The sequence below is a fragment of the Lytechinus variegatus genome, chromosome 4 (assembly GCF_018143015.1).
Source record: "Lytechinus variegatus isolate NC3 chromosome 4, Lvar_3.0, whole genome shotgun sequence".
NCBI classification, from domain to species: Eukaryota; Metazoa; Echinodermata; class Echinoidea; order Temnopleuroida; family Toxopneustidae; genus Lytechinus; species Lytechinus variegatus.
Window position 1 is genome coordinate 29,235,130 of NC_054743.1, and position 12,396 is coordinate 29,247,525.

Here is a 12,396-nt window from a genome sequence, read left to right on the forward strand (position 1 = left end):
GGAATAGGAACCCTTTGTTTGTTAGCTCTATATTTAAGGCGGGGACTTTTAGGTGAAAACTTAGTTTGCAGAGAAGACCGAGGCAGTTCTGGAACACTCAAATTTCAGCAAAGTCCAACCATTCCAGAAGAAAACTTAAAGGACAATTTAATTTGCAACTGCAAATACTGCTGTTAGATTTTTTTAAAGACGCATTTTGTGTTCCAAACTATCGTAAAATGAGGGATCCTGGTTTTATCAGAGGTATGAAGTACTTCATTTTGATAATAGTGTTTTCGGTTGTTATGGGTTTTATTTTTTGCTAATTATTCAAGTAATGAGTTTTCGTTATGCAACTTTTCTTTTTTTAGGGGTGAGGATTTTTTTAAAGACATTTTGTGCACTTATATCAATTATGATTTCAAGTATAAAAATAAGTGATCAAATTTCTTCAAGTAAGTTATTCAATAAAGTAGTGTTTCGTTAATTAGTTAATTAAATTATAAATACCTTTACATAACCTTTTTTCAGTTAACGGCTATAAATTTGACAAAAACTTGGTAACTACTGCATATCGTCACGAAAGATAGTGAAATATTTCTTTCAATCCCATTTTTTCATTCTTCATATTCTCCAGGTGATCGTCTGCTGGACATCCCGTGTAAAGTATGCGGCGATCGAAGCTCCGGCAAGCACTACGGTGTCTACGCCTGTGATGGGTGTAGCGGGTTCTTTAAACGCAGTATCCATAGAAACCGGGGTACGTGTACTCTGTAAGCAGCAAGGAAAAGGAGGAGGAGATTGCCCCATAGACAAGACCCATCGCAACCAGTGCCGGGCCTGCCGGCTCAATAAGTGCTTCGACGCCCAGATGAATAAAGATGGTAAGAACACCTTTCATATTGCTTTCAGTGTTGGGTGTTAATGTGTTGACCAGTGGTCTTGGTTTTGGTACTTGTGTAGTGTTTGGAAGCCCATATGAATCTAGATGGTGAGAACTTCTTCATATTGCTTTCAGTGCTTCAATGTTGGTGTTTTAATGTGTTGACAATGGTGCTGGTGTAGTGTTTCGAAGCCCATGAGTAAATATGATAAGAACACGTTTCATAACTATTACTTCAGTGTTGGTGTCAATGTGTTTATAATTGTGATTCTGATGGTGATGGTGCTTGTGTTCGTATAATTCAATGTTTTGGAAACCGGTGTTACCTTTTTTTTACACCCAATGAATATTGTTTTAGTTTAGGAATTGGTATCAGAAAAAAATCATTACCGTAATTAGACTGACCAGAGTAAAACCTGCCAACTTTTAGTAATCATTTTAATTTACTTTTTTCCTTCCTAAAAAAGAGAATCAACCAACCGATCCTATGCTTCTCATCAAGATTTTGTGGATTTATTTAAAATTAAAATAGATAATACCTGAGAAATATAAACATCTTCACATTGTGAGGCGAGGACTGCTTTCCATGACCAACCTCTCAATCTCCATTAAAATACATATAAACAATCGAATAAAGAAGATATCTTTCTTATCATAATTAAGGTAACTAAAATATCTTTACAAAATCAATTAACAAGAAATCCGAACCGCCGACCGATGGACATTATGATACGCTCTAATAAGGAAAAAAGAAAATTGGCGTCATATTACTGGCACATTGCTGTAGGGCGGAACGGGTGAAATTATCGTATACTGGTTTTGAAGATTGTGCTTGATTTGCCCATTTATAAATTCGCATTTTACAAACTTAATAAGTAGCAGAATATCTAATTATATCCTTTTTTCAAAATCTGTCTAAATCAAATGTTAATACAGACGAGAATCGTAAACTTTGAATGCAGAAATTTCAAATTTGAAAATCGCACTGTACACTATATACTCCATGCAAGACAGGTGCAATGGTAATGCCTTTAATCCTGAAGACATGACACCATTAAGTCAAATGATGCTATAATTACTGTTCATTTTGTCACGATTGATAATGTGAGGAGATTGATTGTAATTGAGGTGAAAAAAGGAGGAGAATAGTAAAATATGAACGGACGAACACATGCACGCGCTTCTAATTGTATATCCGGCATTTAATTGTTTGTTTCGTCAATATTACAAGTTCTACCGCATGCACTCGCGAAGTTCACGGTTTCCATGTAAATAGATTTGTAAAAATATATATTTTCTTTCAAACACCAGAAATTTCATTCAATGATTATTTCCGCAAATAAGCCACTGAAGATGTATTATGGAAAGAAAACCGCACACTTAGACCCAGATGCACAAACACAATCAATGCGATGACCTTTCTTGCACTTGGGCAGGAGGGGGGGGGGTTGGAGAGAACAAAATAAGAAAAGACGTTGCTGTGATTTGTGGTTTAAAACATGTCACCGGGAAATCATCCTTTACAATCACTGTAAATGTACTCTTAAAACACAAAAAGGCGAAAAGGGTCGAGAGTAGTGGATTTTTTTACCCGAAGTTATTAAAAATGCTGTCACTCCCCCAGCTCTTTTAAAAGGAGATTTACCCCTTTCATTCTTATAAGAGTGCGGTTGATATTTTCTAGAAATATATCTTTAGACATTAGATTTCAAGATTTCTATACTTCCTAACAATTTAAACTTTTTTCGTACAGTATTAAAGCCATCACATTCCCTACTCATTCCGATAATAACTAAATTGATAATTAATATTCAGCTATAGAAATAAGATTCTTCTATTCTCTATGTGGGGTTGTACCTTATTTTGAGAAAAATAATGGACTTGTTATTAACTTACTTATCTTTGGTTGGAAAAAAATCATGCAAAATGGATCCGGGATTGTTTTACCCAACAGTTTGTTATGCACAAACACACGAAACTGTCATAAAAATCCTTGAAAGATTTATTAATCTTATCTAATCGAAATTCTTATTTATTCTCTCCTTGATTTTAATAATCATGAGGTCAATGATTATTTGTGCTGTACTTATCGCATTTCCTTTCTCGGCAAGTGGCCGTCTTATATATATCCCCCCCCCTTAATTCTATTTAAATAGACATCATTTCAGCGGGCAGACGTAAATTGTTTGACATTTTCATTTCTCAAGAAGTCGATGACAGATGCTTGTCTGTTATAACATCTTCAAGCGAGTGCCCTTCGCATCCTATTTTATCGCTGCGCGCCAAACACAAATAAGTCAATACCATGCGCTTGTCGTCTGCAAACGAAAATGCACGAGACGGCGAGAGTCTGTGGGCGCACTCGGGCCGCGCTTTTTGGCCGGAGCTTTGCTTTCCTATCTCAAAGTTGCTCCTGAAAAATAAGATATGAATGGAATAAAAGGAATATACCTTGTGATAATAGCCCTGCCCTCGAGATCGAGAGGAGCTTGTTGATTTGCCCTCGGGCTAAAAAGGCGACGCTATTAACCTTCCAGGCAAATGCCTTCTGATAAGGAATGTTGAAATGATGAGTAGTTTATCTTTCTGTTGCTGTGTTATCTCTTGCCATTGAAATTGGGTCTTGAAGATCCTTTCAGTCTTGTGTCATCTGCGCATGCACTAGGCCACAAATTTGTACTTTTCTTTGTACTTTAGACTTGGCCTAACCCGAAAAGTGCACACTTTCTTCAATTTTGTTGTTCAATGATTCTTAAGACATGGAAACGACTAAACCTTGTGATATACTGAAATCAGCTAATTTTTTCAATGGTAAAAGTATTATGAGCATTCTCTATGTCCTTATAGCACTGTTTAATTTATTGTATAACTTCGATTTGCAACGCATAATTGATATTCTTTTCTGTTATAGTAACTCGCGGATGGACTCGGCAGGACAGCTTCCTGCTTGTATATTGCCAAGCTGATACATTTTACGTCTCAGTTAATCAGTCATAGTGCTTTGACCATTATATAGACGACATAAATTACTCAAGTTTTTTTATAATATTTATCAAAGTGGAGACAATGGCAGAGCGGGGATTTGAACTCACAACCTTACTATCATGAGGCCAATGGTCTAACCACTAGACCACACGAGCCATCTTGATTTATTTCATTAATCCTTATTATCCAATACCATCCAAAATATAATTTCTTGGACAATTATTGCGACATAAATTTGTTTTTATACAGAAGTATTTAGGTGATAAAAACATAAATCGGTTGGAACATCTGCACTTTACATCGTCTAGATGGAATCAATCAAAATTTGAAACTATATGAAATATAAGTTTTTGTCCATAAAACCATTTGACATGATAAAGATGTTATCAGCCTTTAGATACAGTATGTATTATATACGTTGTCATGATTATTTGAAAGTTCATATAGGAAGAAGGAGAAAAACGTTGGACGCGCAAAGGGAATATGCCTTAATTCTGGCAGCGCGCGCTTTCGGCCAACCTATGGGGGTGATTTTTCCCGACGACCATGACGAGAGGGATGCGAGTGGCTCTGGTAAATTTATTCGTTCTTCCTTCTTTGAGCTTGATTTTCTTCTTTTTTCTGTAGAAAGGTGTCATTAATCGCTCACTTGCCAAGAAAGCCACTACGGGGAAAGTGACCGGGAGAAATTTACCAGCTTCGCGATGATTGATCACGCTTGATAAAATCCACCTTGGCCAGGTTTTAATGTCAACGTTCCATATAACCCATCCCAAGACACTAAACGATTAACTTCATGCCAATGATTAGAGGTCGGTCACAGGAAGAGATGCAATCAAACACAACTCCAAACATCAATCACAACTTGATTTAGAAGCACACATATAGGGTCTTGCGATCGATTTTTGTTTTTAGTTGAGTTAAAACGCACGAGGGGGCGGGCAATTGGTCCAAGCCAAAAACATATTAAAAAAACAAACAAACATGTTATTGAATTGAGAGTCTGTCAAAATAATATTGCACATTCAGTAAAAAAAAAATTACTTACAGACAAAATGTACATGAGTGAAGTTTAAGATCGGAAGTGGGGAGTACAGGAAAATGTGATGTGCAATTATTAGCTGTAGATAAATGGATGGATAGATGGATAGATAGATAGATAGAGAGAGAGAGAGAGAGAGAGAGAGAGATAGAGATAGATAGATAGATAGATAGATGAATAGATAGATAAGTAAATAATATTTACAGATAGTCATAAAATACATCCGTAACAACCTGGTGAAGAGTCCTAAGAAAAGAAATCGTTGAAGAATAGTGACTTCGTCTTCACCGTATTACAAGAAGTACAAAACTATCATTCGTAATAACTTCCGAGGATTTCAATCGCAATTGGCCACGCTGATCATGCTGACTACGTGTGACTTTGTACTTTTCCTAGTGGTCCCAGCCCACCGCCACGAAGTAACGGCGCTCTCTCCCAAGGGATCGTGTGTATGGTGTCCCTAGTTAATAAGCAGGTAGAAAAGTGTCAAAGTATTCCAGAACCATATTGATCAAAATAGGATATTCATCTACATCTGTGTGTAGATGTTTAATCTATCTTTTACTATAGACTTTATCTTGTAGACTCGGGGGGAGGGATGCGGATCGCATCTTAAAAACTATATGGCGGAGATGGATCATTTAATGAAAAAATGAACATACATTTTTGTGGGGAAAGGGGCGAAACCTTGTATCATAAAAATAATATAAATATTACGTTTATACAATAATGTTCAGTAGACATGGGAGAGAGAAAATAAAAGGACTGTTGTACCGTTATGCGATTGCGCAGTATTTACGTTTTCCACTTTAGATAGTTCATAGCTTTATTCTTAGACCGAGAAATTGGAGTCGAATTATATGCAGAACAAGTCTTTATCTCCCAAGAGTATTTTTCCAAACCTTTTTACGAGGTGCTGGCACACCAGTGACAAATTTATGTTTAAAGACGATATGACAAGATTTTGATTTTGTTCTAAAAATAAAGAAAATAATACCGATGAGACAACATCTGCAAGATAAGCCGACAAGATCTTATCTCTTAAATTGTTATAACCTGACATTTTGAAGAATGTAAACATGGATTACTTCGATCAATCTATAATTTTGTCGTGTTCATATTAATAAAAATATCTGAGAATCTTTACAATCCATATAAGCGTGTCTGCAATTAAGAACAAAAAAAATGTCAAACTCAATCATAATTTTCGAGCTTATCCATTAAAAGATGTGAAAAATGCCATTTCGATCGATGGTGACGAAACGCCTCTTCAGAATGTGGCGGTGCTTGAAATTTTTGAAGTTGATACTCGATCTCATCCTTATACAGGAAGCGTCGAGGAGATTAGAAACCATTATGTTCGATTTTAAGAAGAGATCAAGACATTAATATGTCACTCTGACAGTCAGGCGTTGCTAAGTGACTATGACAGTTTCTTCTCCTTCTTGGAAATGTGTTTTATGTTGTTTATAGGAGATAACAATGTTGTATATTCTCATATTATATCAATAAAGTCGGAATCTAACATGATAGCGAAACTTTGCAGCTTATAATGAGGAAGTTAGCTAAATGTATTGATGGACATTGAATTTCACTCTGGTCATTTGTCATTTAATGTCTGGAGTCAATGATGTCGTTGAATTCTGTATAGAACGTAATGATAAATGCCTTTCACATGCACCATTGTGTGAAATTATATTTCATTTTAATAATTTCAATATATATTTTTTTATCAGATTATAGTTTTAAAAAAGCTGTTTTCGCCTTTCAGTCAATTTCAAAGACTACATGCCTCGAACCCCACCCTCATCTCTCCCTGTGTGTGTGTCTGTCTGTCTCTCCGCCCCCCCCCCCCCCCTCTCTCTCTCTCTCTAACCGTATATCTTCTCCTCTCCAATTGACACTTTCATGGAAATATTTAATTCTTTAGACAGGAAAAAAAACGTGAAATATTTGTTATTAATTCTCCACAGTGCAAAAAGTAATATATGATCAGACGACGTAGATCTAAAAAAGAATTATAGCGGGAAATTTATAATTTGACTACGCTGACCGAAGTTGATGGATATTATAACAGCTACTTAGAATGTGAAGTAGGTTCTCGTTGTTCTTGCACGACCCACTCCCGGAAACTATTACTCTGGAAATGAATTTTCTTAAACGTTTTACGACAATAATGGCCGTGCCGAACCGGTGTAAATCATAAACAATGACGACTCAGACATTCTCAAGGAATATGAGGTTGTCGAACGTATCATTGTCTTTTCTATGAACAAAATCCACACAATTAGCATGGTTAATTGTGTTCCTTCCAACATGTCCAAAATGAGCTTCACCTTCGTTAAATACACTACGCAAACCCAGGTGAAAAGTAGATTTAAAACATAAAACACATGTGTTTATGATTTATATTTCTAGGGCAACTTGTTCGGCTAATGTATAGCTTGCATTTCTGTGCAAACATTTTCTTCCACATGTTCTCTTATTCCTTTTTTTTCTTCCTCTCTCTCCCTCTCTCTTCCTATCTCTCTCCCCTAACCCTCCGCCAATTAGATTATTTTCTTCGATTCATACATCCATTACGAAGTCTTGTAATGTTTTATTATTTTATGTATAATTCAGTAATCAATATCATCATCAATCCTTATTATCATTTTGGACAAAGAGCCCATTTATTGTGTAAGTTCATTTCAGTCCAAAGTGCATTATCTTTTTTTGGGTCACCCTGGTTAAAAAATGAATCAATTAAAAGAAGTCCGCTCTCAGAAGTATCATTCAAGTCCTATTTTCGAGTTAATTCAATCTTTGACGGTGACTCCCCATAAAGGGTAAAGATTGATAATTCTTCAGTAATAAAAAAAATCACAATTTAGCCGTTGACAGCTGTGCCTTTTTTAAATCGAAATATTGATACTTCCTAAAACATCGCACCTTTGATAAATGCCCCTCCTAGCAGCCCCATTGTCAAAGTGTCAAATTGTATATTTTCCCACGTTCTATCTCTGGGCATGAAAAAGCTGAAATTAGCCAACTATAAGCACCTGCAATATGCCATTTTTTAATAAATACGTCGATTTCTTTTAAGTGCAAGTCTGTTGTTATTGTAACAGATAGGTGTCATTTTGTAGATAACAAGGTTACTCATCCTTCTATTGTGTTGCGTTGTCAATCAACCGAAAATGGCAGAACTTATTTAGTGCAGTAGTTTTGATGGTATAGCTAAAAATCACGAAAAAAATCCAGTGGGCTTATTCAGGAATATTAAAGAAAAACAGATCGATTATGATGATGCAAATATCACATTAAAGCCTCTTATAAGCAGGCTACTTCACGGTAGTTGTTTAATGTCTTTTTTTTTGCGCATAGTGATAAATCAATTTGTAAGTGCAATAAAGTACATAACTAACAATAATAAATTCTCTGTTTATCAGAGTGAAAATGTAATGAAGTATTCGGTCAACGATACTATATAACAAATTTGTGAAAATCTTAATTATTATTGTTTTTAATCAATATTTTGCTTGTTTTCTAATCAACTCATATTTTTTCAGTCATGACTGTACTTTTATTGACTGTTTCATTGGTTTGAGTTGTTCACCGAGTTATTATTTCATTCATTCATTCACATACATATTTTTATCGATGGTTCTGTCTTAACAAAATAATGTATGATGCAAGAATTATTACATTTTTTTATCTTGATTCGTGATATAGAATCGACATTAAGTTGGTAAAATTGGGTAACAATCTCATCACTTTATTCCAAGTTGGTGCATGTTGGCATATTTCACTTAACCAAAAATTCGAATATGAATTTTAATCAAAATTGATATTGGTTTGAAGCTAACAAAATATAAGAACAAAATTTATTCTAAAAATGAAATATATGATTATTAAGATTCTATTTTGTTCTATGTCCATCAGCTGTACAACACGAGCGAGGACCACGGAAGCCCAAGAACAAACCCATCATTCCAACAGAGATCAGATCAACAGGCACACCAGGCACCGTTCGATCCCTGACCCCATCCAGCACCACGTCACTGAGCCCCTTACCCCGTCAAACCGGGCACTCAATCCTGCCCCTAACCGTACCACACCGCCCGCTGCCCGCCGACAAGTCACCGCTTACAGGCTCCTCAACGCCGCTGCCTCCCCCGTCCAGTAGTTTCATATCTTCATCCGTTTACTACGGGACGTTCTACCACAGCCTCCTCACCGCTGAACACTACAACATCAACCCACTCGCGCTGGACGCCGTGCGGGAAGATGACGGGGCCGAGGTGGGTCGGGTGAAGGGGATTGGGTCGTCGATGTCCACGTCGCCGGATAACTTGCCTGAAGTGACAGCGAGGCTTATTTTTACCTCGGTGAAATGGGCGAAAAATATCACCTGTTTTCGATTGCTGCCGTTCAGAGATCAGGTTAGTGCAGTGTTGATTAAGTGATTTTCATTTCGCGTAATAATGCCCCGACCCCGGATCGCCCCTCCTTACACTGTCCCCCACCCTCAATTACTCCGCCCCCTTAAAAAGCAAAACAAAACGTGGAACATCCTAATCTCTTTAAAAGAACAGGTCTGAGTTTTAGTTAAGTAGAGCAAAATAATGTAATCGATGTTTTCCCCACTATTTTCTGCTTTCTTATAGCCTAATAATTTTGTATTTATATTTTCTTTCAATGTTTGATATACGTCTGACTTAGTGTTTATTCATGTGAATTTATTGTAAGAATGGAGGGCAGACTTTTTGATTTTTTTCTAATTCATAACGGATCATTAAATAAATTAATCTAAATAATGATCTTAAACATAATTAATCTATTACCTATCTAGTTAGCTAGCTAGCTTGCTTGCTGGCCTTTTCTCTATTTTCTCTATTATCTCTATATCACTCATTCTTTTTTTCATTCCATCTATCTATCTATCTGTCTGTCTATCTATCTATCTATCTATCTGTCTGTCTATCTATCTATCTATCTATCTATCTATCTGTCTGTCTGTCTGTCTGTCTGTCTGTCTGTCTGTCTGTATGTCTGTCTGTCTGTCTGTATCTAATCCTTCTCCCTCCCTTTTCTTTATCCATACAAATTTATTTTCAATAAGACAAAGTGTCTTGTAGTAATTTCATCTTTTTATTCCTTTCATCAACTTCTCTCAGCTCATCCTTCTCGAAGAAACGTGGAAAGACTTATTTCTGATGGGAATTTGTCAGTGGGCGGTTCCACTCGAAACAGACGCCCTCCTAAAGTCCCTCGCGGTCAGCATGAGCGTGAAGGGAGAGAAGACATCCCCCGAAACCACGGCGGAGCTTGCATCGCAGGTCCGCTACATGAAGGAGACGGTTGCTAAGCTACGGGCAATGAAGGTGGATTTCACCGAATTTGCATGCCTGAAAGCTGTAGCTTTGTTTAAATCAGGTATGTTGTGCCCCATCAATTCGCTAGTGAAACAGTGTGAGAAATTCCATCTCCTCTAAAAAAAAACATGCCTTAAACGGAAGTGATGCATCACCCCACCCCCCTAACACACCCTCACACACACACACACACATACCGTCCCTGCTTGGGGACTGCAGCCGCACCCCCCCCCCCCCCCCCCGCCGTTAAATAAAATAATCCTAGAATCATAATAATCAGGGGTTGTTTATATGTCTATCCGGTCTATCCGGTCATCGTTTTGACTGTTTGGAAAGTACAAAATATATTGAAGAATTATATGAAAAATGTGAAGATTGCGGTTCCCTTGTTCATAAACTTTTAGACATAATAATAGTGCATAAAAATCTTTAAAGCCACTTGAAACAGCGATTTTATTCATTTAAAAAAAAATCACATTGAACAATGTTTGGGTTTTATTTCCATCACTTAAATGATCGTAACTCGTCTTTTTATTATATTTTTAATATGAAGTTTATTGTATTCATCATTATTTTCCATCCTTTTTAATCTTTATTCATAAAACAGAAACCCCTCATCTGAGCGAGCCCCATCGTGTCGAATCACTTCAAGACCAAGCCCAAGTCATGCTGGGGGACTACGTCCGGTATGCTCACCTTTCCCAGCCCACTCGCTTCGGCAGACTTCTCATCATGCTCTCCGCTCTCCGAGCAGTCAGCAGCAAGTTTTTAGAAACGCTCTTTTTCAAGCAGACGATAGGGGATATACCTATTGAAAGATTATTGAGCGATATGTTCCAGACTTGTTAGAAGAACTTTCGTAATTTAAGCATTCTTCACATAGCGTTTTATCATTTTTATCATATTCTAACAATACTTTATCATAGTCGTTTGTTCTTTTTTATACCAGATGGAGATTAGGCATATCAAAGGGTGTTGCCTTGGCGAATGTATTGGTGGTGGTGATGGTGATTTTTTTTTACCTGACTGCTAAGAAAGCATGAATGCTTGTAAGCATTAACATTGTATTAACTGAAATATCATTATCATTAATCATTTAAATTGCTCAGTTGGGATACCCCCACCAACTTCGTTATAAGTTTGAATGTTAATAATTGTCTTAAGCCTATAATACCCACTGTGATTTTTAATACACCATCCATTCCAATTAAGCGTCAGTGCGAATCCCCCCCCCCCCGCAATCCCACAAAGCATTATTGTTATTTATATCACACATTCCTTTATCCAAAGCAGTATTAATTTTGAAATCATACATTCCATTCTCCTTCTTTTTTACTTTTAGATAAAGTGGTCAATAATGAATGCAAAAAGAAAATGAATAATGGAGAATAGCTCCTGCATGGTAAAGCCAACTGTCATTTTGTTTGCAAAACGGTGATTAAACTTAATGCTCGTGGCTTGTGTAAATAAATATAAATATGTAAATTTTAATTTATTCTTTTAACATTCAATTTCTAGCTAATTGCTTGCTGTATTATTACATTGAATATAGAAATCAAAATGTTAGTGTCAAGATTAGAGGACTGTACATGTACATGTATATATATTTCAAACTATTGGTGGCAGCACCAATAAGGCAGTATACCAATAAGGCTTCTCGTTTCATACATTATTTCTATTTCTTGTATATTTCAATATGTTTTGTAAATGTTGTTTTTAATATATGAACGAAATAAATGCATATGAATGAATGAATAAATGTATGAATGAATGAATGAATGAATGAGTGAATGAATTAATAAATGTATGAATGAATGAATGAATGAATGAATGAGTGAATGAATGAATGAAACTGTGTAAACAAAACTAGAAACAGAAAGAAGGAAAAACATGTGAAATATAGGTGGTTATTTTATCAGTATATTGTTCTGGAAACTTGCTGAAATTAAAAGTTAAGTGGTACTTAGATTGACCCATTTTATCTTATGTTTTAATATAATTATGCATACATGATTTTTGTGTTATAAATGTTATAATTGTTATAATAATGAGTGATTTTCAATGAGTGTTTTAATTTGTTTTGCTAAAAGTCCGTTAAGGACATAACTATCATCACCAATCGCCCATGTATTATTTTTTAGTAAATTAGA

General features: G+C 36.0%; 1 protein-coding gene across 1 annotated transcript; it reads left to right on the forward strand.

Annotated features, from left to right (window-relative positions):
• Positions 1 to 763: 763 nt before the first annotated feature.
• On the forward strand, positions 764 to 11,105 carry LOC121412633 (photoreceptor-specific nuclear receptor-like). Its single transcript, XM_041605412.1, has 4 exons — positions 764 to 863; positions 8,814 to 9,313; positions 10,049 to 10,307; positions 10,854 to 11,105. Exons 1-4 carry the CDS (start codon positions 851 to 853, stop codon positions 11,093 to 11,095), a joined length of 1,014 nt encoding a protein of 337 aa, XP_041461346.1. The 5' UTR covers positions 764 to 850; the 3' UTR covers positions 11,096 to 11,105.
• Positions 11,106 to 12,396: the final 1,291 nt, after the last annotated feature.